Below are 25,394 nucleotides of genomic sequence, written 5' to 3'. Positions count from 1 at the left end.
ATTTTTACTGACATTAAACACTGACAGAAAAATAGATTCCTACTATGGTCAGGTACTCAGATATTTGAAAATTGAAGGAGAACATTTGCATGCCTTAGGTTGAAAATGTGAGTATCTATCTATCTCTCTATTTATACACACACACACACACACAATTTGAATTTACAGATACATTTGAAATACCGTCAGTCATTTTATCAGTCTATAAAGTGCTTTCAGTACCTACTACAGTCCACACCTCAACGGGGTACTTGGTGATGTGGTTTAAAAGCTTAAAAGACTTTCATTGGTCACTCCTTCCAAGAATACAGTCAACTGTTTTTCAGTTAACAATTAACATGCTTTAATAACCACATTTTCCCTTAAGGCACAATGGCATGACTAGGATTTTCCTTTCTGATAGACCTGCCACTTGCAAAATCTGAAATTCAACCACAACTCAGATGAGTTACTAAATGAAAACAAGCATTGCATGATATCAGAGTGGTCAAAGTGTACATAGTGTTTTCAGTTTCTTTGGTGTATCACCACTTAGTCTTACATTCACTGCAAACATTGACTAGTCTGTAACTCTACATAATCTGATTCTTGTTGCTCTATTTATGCATAAAAGCAATGGAGGCCAGGCCACTAACATTTACATTACGAATTATATGACCAAATATCCAAAACTACCAAGTTGGTATTGTATTTCAATGTATCAACTCTCTTCCCAAACCCAGCACCACCACCCTGTACAGAAGATCCTCCTTCCTACAATGATTCTACATTACACTGAAGAAGGAAAATGAGAGAAAGAATTAGAAATTATAGTCATGCGACCTTGAGAAGATACTTATTCTTGCTATACCTTAGTTTCATCTACATTATAATAAAGATAACAATCTCTGTTCCATCCACTGCACAGGATTGTTAGAATCACGCTTATAAAATATTCTCTGAAATAACTGTGAAAACATTTTAGGTCTCTATAAGATATCCTTAGAGGTAGTATTCCTCATACATAAATAATATCTTGAACCAGGCTCCTATAATCCTAGCTAATTGGGAGACTGAGATCAGGAGGATCATAGTTCGGAGCCATTGATGAAATAAAAGAGGAAATTAAAAAGTTCCTGGAAGTCAATGAAAATGAAAACACAAACTACCGGAACCTATGGGACACAGCAAAGGCAGTCCTGAGAGGAAAGTTTATAGCCATCAGTGCATATATTAAAAAGACTGAAAGATCCCAAATCAATGACCTAATGATACATCTCAAACCCCTAGAAAAACAAGAACAAGCAAATCCCAAAACAAATAGAAGGACAGAAATAATAAAAGAGCTGAAATCAATGAAATAGAAACCAAAAAAAAAAATACAAAGAATTAATGAAACAGAAAGTTGGTTCTTTGAAAAAATAAACAAGATTGATGGATCCCTGGCAAATTAGTAGAATCAGGAATGCAAAAGGGGAGATAGCAACAAACACCATGGAAGTCCAGGAATTCATGAAAATTCTTATTTGGTAGAACAAAAATCATACCAATTTGGCCTTCTCAAAATCCAGCTCCTCAAAGTGTTGCCAAATGACCACTCATCCAAAAACTGTAGACCCCTCCACAGTGAAGTATTTGCTACGTGAAGGCAAATACTTGACTTTTAAACAATATTTGAGGATCACACTCCCTCCAGGCTCAGAACAACCATGTGTGGTAAAAAATGTCAAGATAACCTTTGGAATGTGCTCAAGAATTTTGCATATTAAATGATGGTAATGCTTTTCTCAAAATATCTAATTTCTTTAAGGCAACAGATGTGTGTCCCAGGATTCCAGAGCTTCTAATTGACAGAAACTTTAAACTCTCTGACTTCTAATTCTTCTATTTGGTTGGTCCCTGCTTTTCTTCAATTTTGGGCTTATATTTAACTTCCTCAAGACATCTTTCTTACTGTTCAACCCACATTTCTTTCCTCTTTCTTGTAGAGTCTAGTTCCTTTTCTTCATATCACAATGTGTTATGAATTTATTGCTAGCTTAGTAACAAAATAAAAATTTAAATATGAAGGGAATCTAGCAAATGACTTAGTATCCAGAAATTTTTGTAAATGTGGTAAAAATTCCACTAATGTTGAATATTGCAAGCTAAGTCAAAACAAATGCAAACACACTGACTATTGTAATTAAATAAACCTAAAGTTTCAAAGCACTGTTATTTAGTGGTCCTTATCATTTCGGTGGGAGTAGGGATATCATGTTCCTCATGTTTCCATCAGGTAGAAGAGCTCTCCAGTGGAGATGGTTTTGAATCATCCCTCACAAACTTAAAACACCATGTCTAGAATGCATCCCAATGAATTCTGTGAGCACTGAAACTCTTATCCCTCCAAAAAGTACCTCAACCAAGCTATTGGATTCTGTAAGAAACTTCTACCTTCAAGCAGACACAAAGCATTTTGGCTTAATGAAATCAACAAAAACAGCAATGCAAACAACAACAAAGAAACAAACAAATGGCCTCAATGAGATCATAGGTCTAGCCCAACGTTTTCTTACCAATGGATGCAAGAGACTATCTTGGACTGTCCGAGTGAATATAAACCAACAAACAAACCTCAAAACTGTTGAGATAGGTCTGGAAGCATGGCTAGATCACCTGCATGGCAAACAGGAGGCAATGTGTTCAAAGCCCACTACAGAAAAAAGCAAAAAACAAAAAGCATTATAAGATCACTTCCACAAAAACAAACTCTCTTAGAAGCACCAGTAAAATTGTACAGCCTTTATGCTTAATGCAACCTTGTCATCTGACTGCATCTGAGCCAAGTTAGGCAGTTGGCTTCCACCCTGCATTTTTCAATCTATCATGAGACTATATTAAACTTCCCCTTGCCAATCCCTCATCCAGAGGTTCACTATGCCTCTCTTCTATGCTCCTAGCTTTGTCATTTTCCAGGTGACCTTGGCACTTCTGAACCTGTGAGATCATAGATTTCTCAGTTAGAGAACAGTCTCGGAAGGTTATGTTATCAGGTTAACAAATATACACTGACACTAATGACAGTGCTTAATGTCTTCATCTGATAATGAAAGGAACTTCAGTGTCACTGCCTCTCACTCAGAATGAACAACTTTTGAAAGTTCCTTTGCTGCAAAGCTTTCTATGAAGTGCACATTTAGACAATCTTTCTTAGCTAGCTAGGAGTCAGTAAGCTTAAGAAAACCGTAACATTCTTTGGAGAGATGCTGGACTGTGAAGAAGTGCTAAGATTCCCCTGAGACTGTTCAAAGTGCAAAATGCTTATTTGACAAAATTAATTGATTTTTGTAGCTGGGTTTTACAATGAATTGGATAATTACTGCAATGAAAAACATACATTCCATTAACTTGTAAAGACTCAAAGAAGCAGACTACCAGGAAAGAGAAAGTCAAGTGATTCATAATCTGTCATCATTTGATTTAATAATAGTGCCTAAAAATTCACATGAATTTCAGATTTAGGTTTTGGGGAGAATGATGATGTCATTAAAATAAACAGGAAGGAAAGAAAGCCAAGTCAGTTTTAAGGGAAGGTGATGAGTTCAATACTGGCAAAACTGCCCAGTGCTTAAAAGTATTTCACAATCTTACCTTGATATTGAAAAACTCACTCTAGTAAACTATGGAAAAACCTGAATTTGCCATAACCATAACCAATTTAATCAGTTTTCTATTTACACCTTCCTAGTGAAATACTGGTTCATTGTTTTAAGGGATATTCCAATTTTAAATGTTATAACTGAAAAACAATGAAATGCATTCTCAGGAAGAAGACTGAAAACTCATTTTTATAAGAACAAAAATCAATAATATCATGCCATGAAAATGAAAATAAAGGCATCTTATTTTACTAATTAGCAGCACAATTTCCCTATTTCTTAGACAGATGCCTCAGCAGACCAAGAAGCTATGTCATTTATTATCTGAAGGCTTCCCTTGACATATGGTTAAGCATTCAATAAATGAATGAAGCTTGGATGAATATTTCAATATGAACTTGCCAATGATTTCGGGGGTATTTCTCCGATATTCTAATTTTAAAAAGTATATCTTTCAATGAGTATAATGAAATAATATACTCGGATTATAATTAGGAAAATGATTAAATAAACTTAATTCATAACAAGTAAATTGCAGAGAATAATTAGCTGAAATTTTAGGTTATTGAATGAGTATTTCAATTAGCAGAAACTCCAGGAATGGCTGATCCATTTTAGCTACTATAGAATCTCCCAGGCACCTTTTTGTTGTCAGCCGGAGCTCCTTTACTTATAGGAACACATTTCCCCAACTCATACATATTCCTCTATGAGCTACTATACTTGATAATATCTGAGTGTAAAATGAAACAGATAGTTTGACTTAGTTGAAAATTGTTTCTAAGTAACACTACTCATAAAATAGTTCATGTTCAAAATATTGGTCCTTAGAGAAGGCACATTTAATTTGGCTTCAAAAAAAAAATACTGCCACCTCATTCACAAATTCATTTATTTCTTCAACAACTATTTATAGAGCTTGAGTAGTGGCTGTCAGGCTCGCCTCTAGAAGTTACAGATAAAAGCAGTTTACAAAACTAACAAAATTTCTGCTTCCATACAGCTTACATTTTTAGTTGGCAATGCAGACAATAAGCAAAGTAAGCAAGCATTACTTCATACTGTTTAGCAGGGACAAATTCTATGAAGATAAGGAAAAGCATAAGTATGTGGATGAGGCTGCTCTTTAGATAATCTAGTCCAATTCAGAATGAATTTAAGAGTAGAAACAAAAGAGTTTGAGGGAAACAGTGGTGTCAAGGATGACTCCAGTGGTTTGGCATGAAAAATTGTATGAAAGAAGGTGATATTGACCAACACAGGGAATACTGAAGAAAGAACATTGTTATGGGAGATAATAAAGAGACCATTTGGGAACCTACAGAATTTGGCATTTCTGTTAAATACTCAAAGGCAGATATTGAACATACAGTTGAATCTGAGTCTAGGGTTTAGCAGAGAGATCAGAATGGCTGATAAAAATTTAGAAGTCTCAGTCTCCTAATATATTTCAAAGCCGTGGAACAGGGTGTGTTTTAAAGACATGATATACAACAATTGGACCTACAGAATCAACAAGGAAAAAGAAGATAGAAGATTGAGTTCTGAATCATGCAAAGTTACTGGCAAAATGAGGAGAGTGGCAACAAAATAACCGGAGGAAAATGCAAAGTATGGTATGGGCAAAAGTCCAAGAAGTGGTGCTTGATTAAAAAAAGTATTCAAAGAGTAGAGAACTATTAGTTGTGTGCTGAGGTCAGTAACTTACTAATTAGGCAAATAGACGTCACTGGTGAAATTGCCAGTGGGTGTAGGTGAGTAGAATAATGTACAACCCATGGAAGTGGGTTCAAGACAGAAGGGGAAAAAAATGGGAGAAGAATACATCCTTCATGAGTATTTTTATTCTGGAAAGGGAAAAATGATGTGGTGGTTGGAAAAAAATGGAGTTGAAGAAAGTTGTTTTACATCATTTTCACCACATCTGAATGCTGAGGGGAAAGATCTAGAGAAAAGAAGGCATTAGTGATTTCAAAGAATAAAGATAATGGCATGACACTAATCTTTAAACAGTGAGAGAAGTTGCAATTTGTATGAAATGGCAGGATTGATCTTTGGTAAGAGAAAACTTAGTTTGCTCTTCAATTCTAGTAAAAGGAAGGTAAAACAGTTAGTTCTAGATTCATAGACTGGTGAATTAATGAACTTGGAGTGAGAAAGTTCTGTTTTAATTGCTTGTATTTTCTCAGGGAAATGAAGTAAGATCAGCCTTAGAATAAGGAGGAGGAAGAGAGATATATGAAAACTCATCTAAAAAAGGAAGCAAAGAAAGGTCATTTAATCTATCTCACTCTTTCTAACAGGGCTGCCAAAAGAAGTAAATATACAACTTATATTTAAGATCACAATTTTCTACACTGTTGTAAGAAAGTCAGGTTAAGTAGTAAAGTACCCAATGATGATATATCAAACTTCTCCCTATATTACCAGTTGTAGTCTTTGTAACTGAATTATGTATCATTCTAAAACCCAAGGAGTATTAAGATATAATTTATCTAGTAACATAGTCAGGATTATATTTCATGGAAGGCACAGACAGTATGTGCACTATGTGACTGCTACTGCAAATGAAAACACTTAAACATATTTACAAATGAAATCAAGGCCACAGATTTTCCCTTCTCAGGACTACAAGGACTCTGGGCAGCTTGACTAAAAGGAATATGCAGAATGCCAGTCATTCCAGCCAGGGAAAACATGGATGCCAGGGGGGAGGTGGGCCCACGGGGCTTTATCTAACTATTACCACTCCATATTTTTTCAATCTCTGTTGGTTACAATTGATAAGATTCTCTGAAATGTATTTTCTTATAAGAAAAAACAGCTATTCTGTCTACTCTTCAGGTTTTAAGCTGTTTCCCCCTCAAGATTTCAATAGCTATATGCTTCTACGTTTTCCCTCATAAATAAGGGAGTAAATGTTATTTACATATGTGTATTTTGCCTCATCTATTTAATCACTTGCAATATCTATAAAATTTAAATGTGACTCATTTAATTTCACTTCTCGTAAGATTTTTCTAATTTCAAGATAAGGAAAGAGACTCAATTTTAGAGCATGATATAATTTCCTGAACATCCTAAACTGAGGATTTATTTACTAGTTTGGTAGCTATTCTACAAAAGTCATAAAGGATAAAGACTCTAAGTCTCCCCCAAAGTACATATGCCACCATATGAATATAAACACAAAAGTTCAAGTGTATGTACAGGGCTGGCACTAGCTAACTCTCCAGTATACCGGTCTCAAAGATTATAATTTAAATCCAAGCCCTAGCAAATTACAAAGGATTATGCTATGAGTCTTTGGCGTTTCTAAGTTAATTCATCTATAAGAAGCCTGTAAATTCCAAATATGGGAATAAATGAAAATCCAAATGTGAACGAACAAAGGGAATTTACCGTCTCTATTTCTATGGGTTCTGTATCCATGGATGCAACCAACTGCAGACTGAAAATAATCAAGGAAAAAACTGCAGTGTAAAAATGATTTATAGTATTTACTTTGTATTAGGTACTATCTAGAGATAATTTAGAGCATATGGGAAGATATATATGGGTTATGTGCCAATAGCATACCCTTTTTATATGTGGTACTTTGGGTTTGCAAGGAGCTTCTGGGAACCAATGCCCCAGGGTTTGTAGTCACGGCTTGCTATAGTAAGACAGACAGTCACCATCACTTGAATTGGGCAGTGACTCAAAGGCAAACAGGGCAATGCAAAAGTTTTATAGTGGAACAAAGAAAAAGATCAGGGTATGCCCTTCATCCCTGACTGGAGGTAAGCCAGAGGCAAATTACAAAGCTAAGTGTTTGGTTAGGGAGGCATATTTGGCTTTCCCTACTTTAAGTTGGAAATGGAACTAGGGAGACTGGCAATTTTTGGTCACGTTCTGGCCATTTTGGGTTGATTGCTGCAGATGTTACCACCTTTCTGGTCTGGTTGGTGCACGTTATGGGTCACAGTTCTGTTTTCATATGTACTCTAGCTATTGTCTGTGTACTCAGAACAAAACAGGGAATAAAGAAGTGAGCCAAGGTGGAGGGGCTCAAGCGGTAAGAGCTCTTGCTCAAGCTCAAGCGGTAAGAGCACCTGCCTTGCAAGAGTGAGGCCCTGAGTTCAAACCCCACCAAGAAAAAAAAATCATTAAGAAGTGAACCAACTTTCCCTTTCAGCCACAGGTTTTCAGATCAGAACCAGGCCTAAAACTGACAGAGAAGTAAGGTTTACATGAGTGGTAGGAGTTGTAAGATCATTCGATTAAAATGGACTTGCAAATATCTAAAAGTACCTGGTAAAGCTAAACAGCATGCTTACTCTTTCATAAGGTTGTAGTCAAGGTTTGGGCTGGGCTGCCACCCTCTGAAGGCTTAACTGAGGCTGGATGATCCATTTCCAAGAGTGTTCACATTGCTATCAGTAGGAGCCCTCACACCATTGTTCATGTTAGGCAGGAGGCCTTAGTTCCTCCCCATGTGGGCCTCTCCACAGGCTTTGTTGTTTTTGTTTTTGTTTTGGTGCTAGGGATCAAACCAAGGGTTTTATGAATGTTAAGCATGCATCCTGCCCCTCCACAGGCTTCTTAACTTCATAACACATTGGCGTGTTGGCTTCTCCCAGAAAAAGAAGTATGAGAGGGACAGTCAGCGGGAAACCATAGCATCTTTTATAAACAAACCTCAGAAGTCACACTATCACTTTCTTCATATCCTATTTATTAGAAGAAAGTCACTAAGCCCAGCTCACATACAACAGGAGGAAATTAGTCTCCACTTTTTTTGTAAGGGAAAGTGTCAAATTTCTGGACATATTTTCTTGTATTTTGTGAAACTGGGGTTTCAGTTTGAACTCAGGACTTCACACTTGCAAAGCAGGCACTCTATCACTTGAACCCACCCTCAGTACATTTAATCTTTTGTCCACTTTTTAATTGGGTTGTTAATTTTTTCTTAAAACCTTTTCTTTCTTTTTGTAAGTACTGGGGTTTGAACTCACAGCCTCATACGTGCTAGGCAGGTGTGCTACTGGTAGGCAGATGAGCCACTCCCTCTGCCCTGGGTTATTTATTATTGAGTTGCGAGAGTTCCTTATGTATTCTAAATTCACATCTCTCATTTGATATAGGTTGTTTTTTTTACTTTCTTTATGGAGTACTTTGAATCACAAAAGCTTTGTGTTTTTATTAAGTCCAATTAGTCCATTTTTCTTTTGTTCTTATCTAAGAAACAAATGCCTAATCAGAGCTGATAAAAACTTACGTCTATATTTTCTTCTAAGACTTTAATAGTTTTGCCTCTTACATTGATGCCTCTAAGCATTTTGAGTTAATTTTTTGTATATAGTATAAGGTAGGGGTTCAATTCCATTCCATTGCATTTACGTTTAGCTACCCCATTACCCCACAACCATTTATGGACAGGCACAGTATTTTTTATCTTTGGATTTTTGTAAATAGTGTCTACTGGTCATAAGCTATAATTTCTTGTTGAATATCCTGAAATCATTTATAATAGTGGTTGTCTTGTTTTTTCTGAAATTTCTAGAGTCATGATACTGAGTAACTCTTTAAAAACTGAAATAGAATACAGAAATATCAGATGGCCCTTTTGTAGTTAGAATACACACTATGCTGAAGAAAATTAATTTGTTTTATACGGGTGTGTGCTCACATATTCATGTATGAATGCATGTGTGGAATGAGTTGAGATACAGAGTGTAGTTTTTATATTTTACAGTTATAAACATACAAATAAATTTGGAAAATATTAATCTGAAACAGAGTTCCCCTCAAAATAGCTGAAAAATGAGTTAGTAAAATGAACTAGCACAGACTGCTTTTTCTTTGCCTAGAAGTGTTTAGCTTTCCCTAAGAATGCCCTTCTTGGATAAACATGAGATTAGAGTTCCAAATATCAAGAGTCCCAGTGAACTCACCTTCTAAGTTCAGAGCGAACACTCTTGGACCTCTGTCAGAGCAGGATTCTACTTGTTCTTGTCTTTAGCAATTTCAGGTGATAATGAACATAAGGAAATGCTGACTCCCAATGGGGACATTGTCTTGCCTCTTGTTCCCACTCACGTGTAATTTGGATTCTACATATGCAGGCGGAATCAGAGTTGACTTCTTTGACCTATAGAGTGAGTCTTGTCACTCCTCTCTTCTGGGCATAACCTCCCAATAACAATAACCCTCCCCAAAGAAAAACAGCCCTTTAATTAGTGAATGAACAATGTGAAGTTGTTGTTTAAAGTAGATGCATAGGTACATACATGACTATAAAAAAACTCCAGGAAGAATATTTACAACAAAAAGAAAGTGCTATCATTTTAATTAACAAGTGACACTCGATAGAACATAAACCAAAATTGAAATAGTTACCAATTCAACAGTATCTAACACAGGCCTTAGCATTTCATTGAAGAAATACACTAACTATAACCAACGGCATCAGGTTTAGACCGTTTAAATGCACACATCTTAGAACTGCATCAACTGAATCTATAAGAACCTTGAATCAGAACTAGTCAGAAATGAGGACAAAGCGTATGTCATCAAGTACTTGGATAGGACTTTAATTAGAACACAGACTTCAGAGAGGGAAAGATTTTTCGAGGTATTTAGGGACTTGCCCAAGGTTACACGTCACCTATTGAGGGCAAAGCTGAACACAGAGTCAGGCTCTCCAGAATCCTCCTCCAGAGCACCTGCTACCCACTGCTCTCCACTTCTTTCCTTAAATTCATCTAGAAGCTACTTTAGCAAGGCCTCAATTATTCACTCATAATTCATTCACTGAAAATGAGTTGAATGCTTACTGTATGTCTGACAGTCTTCTATGAAAGTGCCTTTCAGAACTTCACTTTTAGCAGAGGTGACAGCAAATTAATTATTCATGAAAAGTAATAAGGAAGATCTCACAAAGATTGTGCATAATGTAGCAGGGATTTAAGTTTTTCATTAATAGGAAATTATGATCATGGTTACGCCTTTATACATAGAAAATGTAACTGGAGTGAAATATGTAAGTCCCAATACCTGCTGAACCTGTCTTCCTCCATTCCAGGTGCTTAACTGCTCCCAAAGATTGGAAGACACTAAAAATACTTAGGCTCTTGTCTGCTCTGGGGCTACTCTACCTTTTTGAATTAAAGGAGTTAGGGAGAGAAATTACATCATAGAACATGAAATGCCTCAGATGAGCTGGAACCAAACTTCCCCTATGATTAGATTTACTATGCTTTAAAACCCCAAAGAGGAGAAAGGTTCGCAAACAGACAAATAAACACCTAATAACACCACCTCCCTCAACACACACATACACACAACCACCCATTTTCATTTTACAGTTAATGATATCATGCTCACTCTGACAGCACATAGACTAAAATAGGAACCATACAGAAAAGATTAGCACGGCCCCTGAGCAAGGACGACACACAAATTTGTAAAGAGAATATTCAAAAATAATAGTCATATCAACAACTCCTAAGAAGAGGTAAATACTACTTGGAGATACTGTTGTTTGTACATAGCATCCTTTAGGAAACTATACAATAATTTCAATTGATGTGGGCAAGCTCCAACACCAAAGGAAACAAGCAAAGGAAAAAGGCGAAAGAGGTCCAGTTCAAATTCCGAGTAAGGGTAGAGGTGAGAGGTTTACTGCCTGCCCCATAACCACCTCATGGAGGACAGGTGAGCGACCCAGGAACCAAGAAGCAGGTCAAACTCAACATTGGAAGATCAGGATCCCAGAGGCAAAGACCTGCCTTCTTCCTATGGAACTAAAGTCATTGAGGCTAGCAGGGCAAATACTTTATTCAAAATTGGTTAACAGCAATTTTAGAACTTACAGAGAAACAAATCTTTTTTCAGCTCCAAATCCAAAGACAATCCCTTGGATACAAGTTCTTAAATTTGCTAAGCACAAGATTTTTATTTATAAAACAGAAGTAATATTCATAATACCTGCCTCACAGGTGTAGCACACATAATTTAATATGTAGCTCCTTAACATGGTTCCTGGTACAGGAGTCATTAACTTGTACCTTTTTTAGTTGCATCAGTACCAAAAATAAAACAGATTCCCCGTTGGGGAACTGAATCATCCAAACTTCTTGAGAGCCACTCTGGGAAGGGCTTCTGAAAACTTCACCAGGCAGATTTCTTCCTTAAGAATAACTGTGATGTAAGAAATAACAGTTTCCGTGTATATAAATCTAGGCCATGGAAGTGCCTTTCTGACATCAAACTTTTTGTTTAAAGCAGCAGAAGCAAAATTTGGTGGGGGGAATTTTCTTTATTTCAATTTATGAATATAAAGGAAGATGTTAGTAATACTTTTCATCTCTCACTGTTTTAAATTTGCTAATTCAAATTAGTATGAAATATAACTGCACCTTTTATTCAGAAGCCACTTAGTAGCAAACAGAGGCTATTATAAGAAATGAGGCAGAAGAGAGTATATTATAGTAGCTCAAGATATATACTTCAAGTGAAGAGAAAACAGTAGGAACTGTAAAACCTGGAACACTCAAAAATTAAATTATTGAAATTTCTTTTACAGTTGTGTAACCTATAAAAACATAAAATTTTATCTGCAAAGAAACCTGCAGAGATGCATGGTGAAAAAAACTACCCTTCTTCCCCTACTCCTAACACAATTCCTGTTATGGGAAGGGAGAATACAGAAGCTTGTCTGAAGCCCCCTAGCAACTGCCTAGGCAAAAGCCAAATTCCTTTTTTTTTTTTTTAAATTATTCATTTATTCACATGTGCATACATTGGGTCATTTCTCCCTCCTGTCCCCCCTCCCGCCCTCACCCCCCTTCCTCCCTCAGTTCCAGGCAGGTCCTTTTCTGCCTTTATCACTAATTTTGGTGAAGAACAGAGACAAGCATAATAAGGAAGACAAAGTATTTTTGCTAGTTAAGGATAGCTATCCAGAAATATTCCTAGCATCACTTTCGTGTACATGTGTTATGACCCATGTTGATTCATCTCTAACTGAATTTTACCCTGGTTTCTGATCCCCTTCTCATGATAAACTCTGTTGCTTTAAGACTTCTGTATTAGCTCCAAAAGTCAAATTTCTAATGAACATTTACAGGTGTGCCTGCAAGATGTGGATTCAGGCACTAAGGCTTCTGCCTTGTGGAGATGGACACCTGGTGACCTTGACTGCAGGTTCCACACTTAAAGCGAGATCTATAATCACATCTTTATCCAGTGATCACTGTGGGGCCGTAAGATTTTTGAAAACCAAAAATTTCTTCCAAATGAAATTTTAGTATTTGTGGTTCTTCTACTTCTTTGTTCCTTCCTCTCTCTATTCTTCCTTCATCTAGCAACTAGTTTACATATTCAAAAACAGTAGGCATTTAACGGTTTCTCAGTTGACCAGACGAAAAAGTCATCCTGTCAGTAGTTAATAAAGTGTATTTTCAGTCTGTCCTGTGTACTATTACTGTACTAATCTCTGAAGAAAACACAGTTGATAAATATGTGTCCCACTCCTAAGACAAATATAATAAAACACAATTGTAAGGCTATGCATTTCTTTATACTAAAAGCATATGGTAGTTACGGTAGAAACAGAGAAGAGAGCAAGCTGGTGTTTAAAGGAAAACTTCAAAATAACTTCAGTTTAAAAAATGATGTGGATTTCCTTAGACTAAAAAAGGGGAGGGTATTTCAGTTTAATAAAATAGTATGCTAAAGGCATTGGGAGGACATACAGAGGTTTCATAGTTCAAGTAGTGAAATGGAGCAACAGTGTGTAAGGGCAAGTTTTGAGAGGTGAGTTTGAGAAGGTGCACTGGCAGCCTGAAAATGAAATAATTTTTATGTTAAATTAAAAAGCTATACATTACACAGAGACATTGGGAAATTCTTATCAGATGAATATAAATGAGCTTTGCATTGTAAAGCTAAACAAACACAGATGAAAAGTGGATTGGTAAATGTAAATAAGGGCTCCAATGCTAGTTTCAGAAAATAAGTTGATTTCAAGTCATTATTTTTTGAACTAAGACACCAGAAGTAGGAATAAAAGAGAATGGACTTAAAGATTTAAGGACAACAGATGGTATTTGAAAACTGCATGTGATGGCAGCAAGCGGTGGTTCAATTTTGAAATAGAGAAGGCAGGAAATTTACCTTTGATGGAGATAACATGCATGGAAGGAGATAATGAGCTCTATTTGGTTATATTAGAATTGAGGCATACATGGGGCATCTTTGAGTGAATGTGTAATAAGTGATTGAAAATAGACTGATAACACACAATGACAGGTCTTCTAGGGTATTTGGGAATTAATAGCATATAAAAGTAAACTTTTAAAACCAGAAGAGGGCTATTTCCTACAGAAATAATTTAGAGTGACAAAGCAACATGGCTGGAGCATAATAATATCTATTACACTTTAGTGACACCCAAGTGGAAAGAGCAGGCAAGAAAAAGGAGCTCGTGAGCCTTCTATGTAAGAGATTGCATGACTACTCTAAGAAGAAGTAACGAAGAACTCTTCAAGAATAGAGTGTTCTCATGAAGTTGCACTCATGAAGAAATCCAACAAAATAAAGACCAAAATTCCCTACTGGATTCACAAATTACAGTTCTGATTTAGTGTTCTCGGTGCAATGTAAGAACTCCTGTGTTGTAATATAAAACATTTCCTACCCACCTTTCAACAAATGATACTATATACAAAAATTACTTGGCTTGAGCAGATTTTACCATGTTTGAATAGAAACTCCAGGAAAAGACCCAAGTTCCAAATATAATCTCAAAATTATGCATGAATGGGAAGGTGAAATTTTTACACAATCTGATTAAGAACATAACATCTCTGGATATACTGAGAAGTACACTGACATCAATGATACTCTAAGAAAATTAGAAAATTCTAGAAAATATTATTGAAGGTCTCGGACAATGTTAACTAGATCTTAAGGTAAAAGACATATTTGCATCTGCTTTGCTTAAATTACGAGATTAGAAGCCAGGTAGCAATGGATGGAAGAATGAATAACAGAATTGGGAAAGTAAATGCAGTCAATTATGAAAGATGTTGAATAGCAAGGAAAGGATGGGGACAGGAATGAGAGCTCTAAGAAGAAGCAAGGTCTAGAGTGCATGTTTTCAGTGACTCTTTTGTTTTTCTTTTTATCTATGTGGGAGAAACGCAAACACTTTTAAACTACAATGTGAGTGACCAAACAAGTTGTGTTTACCACCTCACCCCTGTTAGAATAGCCATTATCAGCAACACCACCACCAACAGGTGTTGGCGAGGATGTGGGGAAAAAGGAACCCTCTTACACTGTTCGTGGGAATGTAAACTAGTACAACCACTCTGGAAAAAAATTTGGAGGCTACTTAAAAAGCTAGACATCGATCTACCATTTGATCCAGCGATACCACTCCTGGGGATATACCCAAAAGACTGTGACACAGGTTACTCCAGAGGCACCTGCACACCCATGTTTATTACGGCACTATTCACAATAGCCAAGTTATGGAAACAGCCAAGATGCCCCACCACTGACGAATGGATTAAGAAAATGTGGTATCTATACACAATGGAATTTTATGCAGCCACGGAGAAGAACGAAATGTTATCATTCGCTGGTAAATGGATGGAATTGGAGAACATCATTCTGAGTGAGGTTAGCCTGGCCCAAAAGACCAAAAATCGTATGTTCTCCCTCATATGTGGACATTAGATCAAGGGCAAACACAACAGGTGCTGTTTTATATGTTTTATATGTTCATGAATTTATCTGATCTTAACATAGTGCTATTCATTTTCAATTTTATTATACAATATTCATATTCAAAATACCAATGTCTAGGCAGACTTGATTATCAAGTACTGTTTGTTTTTCCTAGTTCATATTACCTGATTCTACACATATATTTCTTTTATGCATTTAGGTCTTATATGTTAAGTTGCCCTAGGCCTTATTTTCATAAATGCAGAACTTTTTTGTTTTCTTTTCTGCCAGAAAAAGAATACCATGATTGACAGAATTCAATCCCTGGAGTAAAAATAACACAGCTGGCTTTTATCTTACATTAGTATGTGGAGCGAGCTTTTTCTCTTGTATCTTTGTTGCAGTGACCTTTCTCTCACTCCTGGTTATTACTGAACCTAACTGGGGCTAACTGGCGGTGACTGGAGATGCAGAACAGAACAGACACAGGGTAGACAGACAAGACAGACAGAAAGTGGGATCAGGTATGTTGGGCACTCTGGTGGAGAGGCACAACCCTCATTGTTTCTTTTCTCTATCTTTTTTCTTTAAGACCTTACTCCTTTACAATTCTTTAAAACTTTGCATCTAAAGTCTTCTTAAAATCCTTGCTTAAAACCTCTTTCCTTACACTTGCTCTGTCCCATGTTTCCTCTTAGCTGTTCTTTAGCATAATCTCTCAAAGTCTTTGCCCCCAGACTTGCTTTCTTAAAGCCTTGGTGCTCAGACTTGCAAACAACAGCCACCCCTTAAAACTGCATATGCATAACTACTGAAGACCTGGTCCTTAGATTTGCACTGTCCAATATTGTCTTTCGCTTTTCTTTCTCTTAGCATTTCTAAAGACTATGTATAAACTTCTTGGTGCAGACTTTCTATCAACGCCTCTTTAGCAATTCCCCTTTAGCAATTCTTTTCCCTTCCAAAAGCCTCCCACAGCAAAAAGCCAAAAGCCCCAGAGCCAAAGCAAAGAGCCCCCAAAGCAAAAACACTTCCTCCTGAAGTGTGTCTTATATCCCCAGTCTTAAACAGAGTGGAGCAGTAGTTCTCTGGGAGGGGCGTGACATCGTAACAGGAGAAATTTGTGTTCCTACTTCTCTGAATGTAAACAACATAGAAGAAGCAGCTGTTCTGCATTTCCCCTTTTGTATCTCGGCCTACAGATCATCCATTTCTTCTTTTACTACAATATATGATGACAATTGTCTCCTATGCTATTATTTCCTCTTGGTTTGATGGCAACATTCACTTTCCTTCATTTCAGCCCATACTTTTCCCGTACTTTTTTTTTTATCTTATGTTCATTTTCCAGACTTGTAACATCAGTTAGAAATGGATAAATATGAACAGGTGTACACGAAAGCAATGCTAGGAATATTTCTGTACAGCTATCCTTAGCTCAATCAGCAAAAACACTGACTTCCTTATTATGCTTGTCTCTTCTCTTCAAGAAAATTAGTGATAAAAGCAGAACAGGACCTGCCTGGAACTGAGGGGGGGGGGGGGGAGGGTGGAGAGGGTAGGAAGGAGGCAAGGGGGAGAAATGACCCAAACAATATATGCACATAAGAATAAATGAATAAAAAATGGATGAATATGTAAATAGTATTCATGGATAAACTTTCACTACAATACTTGAGTTAGAATAAGGTAAAGCACAAGACAGCACATCATTTCTCAATATAGCCCGTTGCTTCAGTAAGTAAGGTTTTATTGCAACACAGCTACATTCACTCATTATGTACTGCATATGACTGCTTTCATAACATAATGGTAACATTATGTAGGTTTAGAACGTCTTCATCCACAGAGCTTAAAATATTTACTGTCTCGCTGTTTAGATAAAACAAACCAAACCAAAAGAAAAACCCCAACAGGTCTCAGTTTAGGGAAAGTCAGACAACTTACCAAACATACATATTAAGAATCGTAAATGTCCACCCTTCAGAATGTAGACCAACTGAAATATGTCTTTCTGATATAAAAGCAGTAGTCTTCTTTCAGCTACAGTGATTTCTTGCTAACTAATGCCATTTGGATTTGTGAGTCTATTGTTGCCATAGCTTCTGAGATTTAAGGAGAAAAAGATTATGTGTGTCATCAATGATAGGTATCATACCATCTAAGAAATTTTACTAAAAAATTACTTTGAGGAGAAAATATAGTCATAAAGTATATTCCAAAGCATGAGAAGTTTAGTTTGTCTAGATTCTAAAACATGGACATTTATGACTCTTAATATGTATGCCAAATTGCTCAAGACACATTATCTAGTTCAATTAATACGCAAATTTAAGTATACTGCAATACTAAAATATAATATGAACTACATTCCAAAACAATTTGTAAAAGTATCTTCTAACACTTCACTGTACTGGACCCATTTTTTAATTTAGAGCAAAGAAAATCAGCTCAAATATTAGCATTCCATTAGAGTTCAATTAAATTTCCCTCCTTTAGGAGTACCACATGCTTCTTTTACAACACCCCTTTCCTGTGCAGCTAATAGCCAAGTAAAAACTCATCGTAAAACCTGGCCTAATCTTACTAGTACCCTACTCTTATGACTTGTGGATACAATCACACCTTTAGCCTCTTTGCAATTACAGGATACCTACCACTCTGCTAACTGTTGCCACATTAATCTTCCTAACACAAGGCTCAGATTAAATCATCACGATTTAAAGAAAAAGTCTAAATTATTAGCTTGGCATTCAAGGCTCACCTTGGTTCTCACCTCGCAATCCCATCTCGTCTTCCACCAATCTTTCACACATCTTACTGCATCTGTGTGAAGCCTGAGAGTTTATTGGGATAGAAAACCGCCAGGATTAGAGCTTCCAGAGTTGGGAGGGGACCCAAGAGAGGGTGCCCAATTCTTTAATTGTGATGGGGAGGGGCGTTCATTCCGTATCTCCCAACCCATGTCTTTAAAGACCTAAACCCCACTCATCTTCCAAAAGCATTAAGGGCAGTCACAGACTTTTTCGATTAAGTGATTCCCAAACTGCCACTTTCCTTTCTGCCTGGCACACAAGGATCACACTCTACATTGTGCCATTTGCTAGAGCTCCGCTTCTCTTGTCCCTCTACGCCCTAGTGCAAGGCAGACGGATTTACCTTGGCCATTTCCGGAGGAGCGGACAGACGCACACGCGTTCCCCGTGTGAAGGGTTCCTGTGGAAGGAGAAACCACACGGCTGGTGACCTGCGCTGCGGCACTGCCCGCTACTTCCGGCGTCCCTCCCGCCGCCCCGGCCGAGGCCCGCGGTCCCGGGTCCACGCAGGGGTCTCCACACCCGCCAGGGCTGTCAGGCGACGGCCTCGCTAAGTTCGGGCTCAGGTGAGGGGCGAGGACGCGGACAAGCGCCCGAAGATGAACTCAGGGCGGCGGGGCCCCGTGGGAACGGGGACACTACCGCGAGCTGTGGCCCAAACACGAGGGAATGTGCAGGGGCTACCGGGGCTGAAACCGTGCGTTCCAGTCGCCGCCGCCCCCGTCCTCGCCGCCGCCGCCACCGCCCCCGTGCTCGCCACTGCCGCTGCCGCCGCCCACGTGACTGTTCACGCCGGCAAGATGGCGGCGGCGGAAGCCGCAGATGAGCGTTGGCTCGGCCGCCTCCAGACCGAAGAGGTTGCTCCCGAGCGCATCGATGCACCGAGGGAGCGCCGGCCGTGGATGCGCACGCATCTCAGGTACGTCACGCGAGACGTCCTTGGATTGGCTAGGCCCGTATGGGGGTGGACCACTGGTGGGGGGACCAACTTGGGATGGGGGCGGGCTCCTGAGTTGGAGTAGGCGGGGCCTTTCATTCGGTTAATTGACTCCTTGATTCATTTGACAGATCTGTCTCCCGAAGCCTTCTTACTGCCTCCAGGAGACACAGTCTTTGTTCTTTGTCTGATGGTTGTTTAGTTTTCATGAATCATTGCGTTTGAGCATAGGGCACTTGTCTTTTTCTCTTTTTGTTCTCAGCGCTAGACTCTCAGTAGGCTTAGTTAATATAGCTGCCGCCTTATTTAGAAATAGCGTATTATTTTGATTCATCTAATATGCTTTTAAAATAGTAACTAAAGATTATACTTCGTTCACAATTCTTTAGTTTTTTATCTAGTGTCCTTTCAGTTCCAGGATTCAGAATACCAGTCACATTTAGTCCCCATATGTCGTAAGCCTGTTACTATGTGCAGCCCAAATGGTAGGAGTCCAAAGTTATGCTCCACCTCTTCCAGGGCAGAGATTCTTCACAGTTTAGTTGAAGTTCTACAAGGGAGATTTGTCTGTTCTCCATCATGTGTTTATGTATTCGGCTCTTTATATTAATGTGGACTCGTGCATATTAATTTTACATTTGGGTCATAATCTAATACTACATTTTTGTTCAAAATGTTACAGTTTTGATAATTAGGATTTCTTTTACTTGGTATCTGTGCCTTTTTGACACACTGGCATAATTTTTTTCTTTTTTTTGTATTTTATTTTCCTTGAGCATTTCCTTCATTTCTGACACTACAAGATGCCCTAGGATCATCTTGTATTTTGCCTGCCCCAGTCCTAGAATCAGTCATTTCCCAAGGAGTCATGAGTGAGAAACTACTCCACCCATCTGTACCCATGTACTTTCTTGATCAATTCCAGTTTACATGTACAGTGAGTTCAGAACTGTTAATCTATATTCAGTGTACGTGTATGGTGGATACAAAATTTTTACCAGTTACACCTTTGGGAAACAGATTTACCAGCTAAAGCACAATGCTTTGGGTAGTGCTTTTGTTTTAGCCTTATAGACTCCACTCATTTCCAGAATTACTCAGGTCAGCAACCCCACTCCCTTCAATGAGATTGTTTCATACATTTATAATATAACTGAGTGTCTTTTCTCATAGTTCTATCATGAGATTCTTTAAGCTTTTAAGATTTCTTAAAAAGTCTTCATCTTAAAGATGAAGTTCTCCTTGTACACAATGTCATATATGCTCCATTATTATGATGTGCTTTGGAATACTTTTGCCTTTCTAAACAAAATCCCCTTTGCTTCCCCTATTAAACCTTCTCACCCCCACCCTGCAAGCACCCAACAACCACTGATGTATTAACTATCTCTGCAGTTTTGACTGTTCCAGAATGTTGTACAAATGGAATCATACGATATGAAACATTGCAAGACTGATTTGTTTTGTTTATAATTCTCACTGTTTTGGCTTCATGAAGCTCAGTCCTATCTTTCTTAATCCTGACTAATATCCTAATGTATGGATGTTTCCCTATTTGCTTTTCTGTGTACTGGGGTTTGAATATAGGGTCTTCATCTTGAGCAACTCCACCAGTCCTATTTTTGTGATGGGTTTTTTGAAATGTTTGCTGGGGCTGGGTTCGAACTGTTATCCTCCTGATCTCTGCCTCCTGAGTAGCTAGGATTACAGGTGTGACCACCAGCACATGGCAGTGTTTTATTTTCATTTATTAAAGACATTTCAGTTTCTTGTAGTTTTTGATGATTGTGTACAGGTTTTTCTGTGGACGTGATAATACCTAGGAACACAATTACTGGCATATGTATTTTTATAAGATATTTGAAAACAAAACAGTTCTGCTAGATATCTTGAGCATTGTTCCTACAATCATATAAATAGTAAATGCAAGGAATCCTCTTCTGTGTTGGTAACCTAGAGCCAACTTCATTCTACCCCTGTCATAGAATAATAATGTCACCATTTTGTGAATCAGCCAAAATGGCAGCCCCGCCCTTAAACAAATTCCCATGCTCTAAGACAGCCCCACCCCTACCAGAGACTACTGTGCATACCCCAACCTCCTTACCCTCCCCCTTCTATAAAAGCCACTGCTCGCCCAGGCTCTGGGCTGCGCCATCTTTTCCCCGGCCAGCCTGGCAGTTTGGGCCTGCCATTAAACCTTGCTCTATGGACGGGAGACTTTTCTTGTGAGCTTTCTTTGCGAGCGGCGTTTTTCCTAACACCCTGTCCAATGACTATAATTAGTAATTTCCAAATTTATGGGTTTTACAAACCATATGCTATCTGACACCCATGCAGCTGTTCAAATCAGTGAATACTCAATCCCAGATAAAGAACAACATCCTACTGTCTTAGCTAAGGAAATGCAGGGAAGAAGATTCTGACTTTCCTGGGAAATGGCCATCTGATGTCTTAAAACCCCTCACTTTAGGAAATTATCGCTGCCCCAGACTCCTTATGCTACCTGTTTAATTTTTTTTCTTTTCCTTTTCACTGTTGGTCAATATTGGGATGGAAAACAAAAATTCTTAACTTCAAATTGTGTTTTTTTTTAAACTGTTGCTGTTTAAAGCTGAGAATGTATAACTGTAAAAATAGGCCAGTGACTAATGTCATTAGCCTATGCTGAGATTTGAAGTCAAAGGAGAATACATAGCCAAACTTAGTACAGAGATGGAGAGAGAGAGAGAGAGAGAGAGAGAGAGAACACTTGCAGTAGGCTAGAGCACAAAAGGCTTCAGAGAAGAGATCACTAATTTGAGTGTTGAAGCTATTTACAACTCATTAATAATGTTTCTTGTGACTCATAATTCCTTTTCCCATTTGTCTTCCTATATAGCAAAATTTCTGGTTGAATGATGATAGCAAGATTTTTGGCACCAGGAACCATATGTTATTAATCTTTGCTGTGATAGGAAATCAAACATAAGAGCAAAAAGGCAGTGATAACAGTATGGCAGGAGGCTTATTATCAGGAATAACTTCACAATGAAAGTAATGCTTGAACTATGCTTTGGAAGCTGGGTAGGTGTTTACAAAAGCTAAGAAGAATTGTAGAAGGTTGAGGACTTCTAGGCAGTGAAAGCAGCATGAATAGAGGTGTGGACACTATAGATAGTGTGGACACTGTGGACAGTCACCTTTCAGTGTAATACTAAAGTAGATGTAATACAGAACCAATGAGAAGCCAACGGGCAGACTTATGCAAAGTCATGGCATCAGATTTGTGTTTTGAGAAGATCTTCTGGCTTTAGTATAGAGAATGGACTGGGAAGTTGTGGGGCTACAATTGGCTCAACTAAATAGGAGACTTTTGCTGTACTATGAGAAAGATAAGACACTGAACTAAGGGCAGGAGGAAAGAGGAATCAACACATAGACATCTACTAGTTAGATGGAGAAAAGGGGATAGGTTGAAGATGACTTCTAAATTTTGTAGATTAAAGTACTTTGTGAATGGATTTGCTTTTACTGAGATTGAGAATCAGCAATATTAAAATTTATAGAATATATGCTATGTGGCAGGCCCTTGGATAGGTATTTTCCCATTGCCTATTTCATTAGAAATAACAATGCAGAAAAGGAAGGTATTTATTATCTTTACATTATAAATGGCAAAATTAAGGCCCAAAGAGGTTAAGTATATTACTGAGTTTTCCAGGGCTGGATTTAAATCCACATCTTTTGGTTTAAAATAGTGTTTTCTTTCCCACAGGATACTGTCTCCCAGGAGGAGAATAAGTTTAGAAAGAAAGATAATGAGTTTGGTGTGGGATATTTAAGATGCATGATGGACAGTCATGTGGACTTGTCCAATTAGTTGTTTGAAAGCAGGCCTGTTGCTCAGGAAGTGGATTATGTGGGAAATGGGGATTTGAGGGTCATTAGCACAAGGGTAGTGGTAAAGCCACAAGGAATCTCTTAGTCTGGAGAACAGTGAGAGGTTTTGAGGGCTTGTAAAGTTTGTGAAACTCCTGAGATGTGTGTGAATTTGTCTGTATTTTTAAGTAGATCCATTTTTCCCTCTAAGAAGAAAGTGCATAGTTTCTTCAGATCCTTAAATGAGTCTGCCCATGAAAAGATCAAGGGCCACTATTGGAGAGTGTAAAAGGAAAACACAAAAGTTAGAACTTCTAAAGGGGTGACCAAAGAAGGAAAACTTGCAAGAGAGACTGAGAAGTTTATCAGAGAATATAAGGAAATCAGAGAGAGAAAGAGAACTCTAGGCATCAAGATTACTGCACAATATTATTAGATGGAACACAGAAGTCTTATTGAGGACCAAGAAAAGTCCTCAATAAGAGTCCTGTCTATTTGATATGTAGGGCAATGATGAGTTACTGAAGGAGTTTCAGTGCAGTAGTGGAGTACTGTGATATTCAGAAGATGAAGCATGAACCTCTGAAAACAAAGATTGTGTTTGTTTCCTCTCTGTTCCTCAGACTTCACTGTATTCTTACAACAGGTGATCAATAAATGTGTTGGAAGTTGACAGATGAAGACATGGTGGTGGCTACCATTAAAAACAGTTCTTTGTTATTTTATTTCCAGGCTCCATACTTACTTAGCATCTATCTTCCCAACAACTCTGCCAGATAAATAGTTTATACATTTCACAGACAAAGAAACTGAGCAGGTGTCAGATGTTAAGTAAACTGCTTGATGCAGTAGAACAGATACAGTGATAGGTGTGAGATTCGAAGTTTGATTTGTGTGGCTCCAAAATCTATTCTTTCCATGACACCAAAGCTGAAAAGAAGAGAGAGGTGACTAGCTGCCTTTCAAATGTAATTCCAATTTAACCTTATGCACTTGCTTTCTTCCTTTTACTCTCTCTTGTCTTGTTCTTATTCTTCAGAGCCAAAGCAGAGACTTCATAGAGCTGTAAAGGTTGATCAAAGTCCCAGATTATGAGATTATTCAGAGGCCAATATGTAATCCTTAGGGTTTTCTCTCTCACTCTCACAGCTGCCTGCATTAATGCCTTCTGATAAACATATGGGCTTCCTTTTTTTCTAAATACCAGTAGTTTTCTTCAACAAATGATGCACACTTAAGCAAACTAAGGAATATGTAGTCATCTTTAAGTGCTCAACCTGTAAAGACTATTGTATTGCAGTCTGATTTTCTGTAAAGACAATTATATTATAAAAGCAGAAGAGACAAGAGGAAACATTTTCTGCTCAGCTAAGCACAGCTAAAGCATATTAGCATAGCAATTTAAAGACAATATTCTGTGCTATTTTAAGGAAAGGTTTCTAGAGCTATTACTTGTTTGCAATAAAATAACATGTAAAGCAAGGTTAATAATAGGAATTAAAAAGTGTATGGGTAAAAAAGTAACAGTTTTGTTCTTTGACTTGATCACAAAATTCAACATCTGTTATGTTGCCTGCATGGATGCTCCAGTAGCTTTTTAGTATGTGATGCATAGGGACATGCATATGCTCTGACCATTTCCAGAACACTGAAGGTTGTTCTGGAAACCCCTTTGTATGTTCTAGTCATTCATTGCTAGATGGCAGCACAGGAATGTTAGAGAGAAATGTTCTAGTGAATGTTATACCTTTGGTACACAATGGAAGAGGAATTCTTGATTTAATATTTTACTTTTTAGTTTGAATGTGACTTGTACAGTCTGAAACTCAGCTTTAATTGATAGATTAGATATTAACTATTATCTGACTTATTTCTCTTCATGTCTCTTTTCATCATTTGAAATGGAGATAATGGTATAATCTATTTCAGGGATATTTTGAGAAGTACATGAAATAATCCATATGAAGAATTTATCCCAGTAAATGTCTCTTAGCAAGTGTCAAGTAAATGTTAGCCAATATCCTTTTCATTGACAGTATCATTATTGTCATCACTGAACTCCTTTGAACCCCTTTCTTATAGACAGGTGATAATGCAGTAAGGAGATTTGGTTCTCATGCATGTGCATAGCACTCATAGGAGATGATGCTGTCCTTTCTGTCTGTTTGGGACAGAAAACTGTCTTGAGAGGAGCAGGAGTGGATTTAGGTGGGACTCACATCAGGATATTGGCCCGCTTTGTTTTTAGCTACATGGACTCTTAAGTGTTCAGACAGAATAGAGAACAAGGGGAGGAGATTTAAACTAAATATCTTTTAACTACTGGAGGGAGAAATGTCAGTCAGTCACAATTTTGAAAGCTCAGAGAATTCAGTCTCTGGGGTTCTAGCTACATAAAGAAGTGGAAATACTTAGGTTTAAAAATAAGAATACAAAGCT

The 25,394-nt window shown here is 37.8% G+C and overlaps 1 protein-coding gene and 1 non-coding gene across 2 annotated transcripts in view; one reads left to right on the top strand and one right to left on the bottom strand.

The window, feature by feature from the left end:
• The window catches only part of LOC109676187 (uncharacterized), a 68,397-nt gene extending 44,283 nt beyond the window's left edge, over window positions 1-24,114 (bottom strand). The window contains exons 1-4 of the mRNA XM_074079600.1: window positions 23,967-24,114; window positions 18,800-19,071; window positions 18,501-18,557; window positions 18,106-18,178 (exon numbers count right to left, since the gene is read on the bottom strand). Of these exons, the coding sequence (XP_073935701.1) occupies window positions 18,106-18,178; window positions 18,501-18,557; window positions 18,800-19,071; window positions 23,967-24,114 (550 nt within the window). The remainder of the gene's footprint in view (window positions 1-18,105; window positions 18,179-18,500; window positions 18,558-18,799; window positions 19,072-23,966) is intronic.
• Window positions 10,981-11,090, top strand: LOC141425218 (U6 spliceosomal RNA). Its single transcript, XR_012450306.1, has one exon. It is a non-coding gene; the product is annotated as a U6 spliceosomal RNA (small nuclear RNA).
• Window positions 24,115-25,394: the final 1,280 nt, after the last annotated feature.

Source organism: Castor canadensis, chromosome 7 (genome assembly GCF_047511655.1).
Source record: "Castor canadensis chromosome 7, mCasCan1.hap1v2, whole genome shotgun sequence".
NCBI lineage: Eukaryota > Metazoa > Chordata > Mammalia > Rodentia > Castoridae > Castor > Castor canadensis.
Note: the sequence above shows the minus strand (reverse complement) of the source record. Positions and strands in the feature narration are given on the sequence as shown.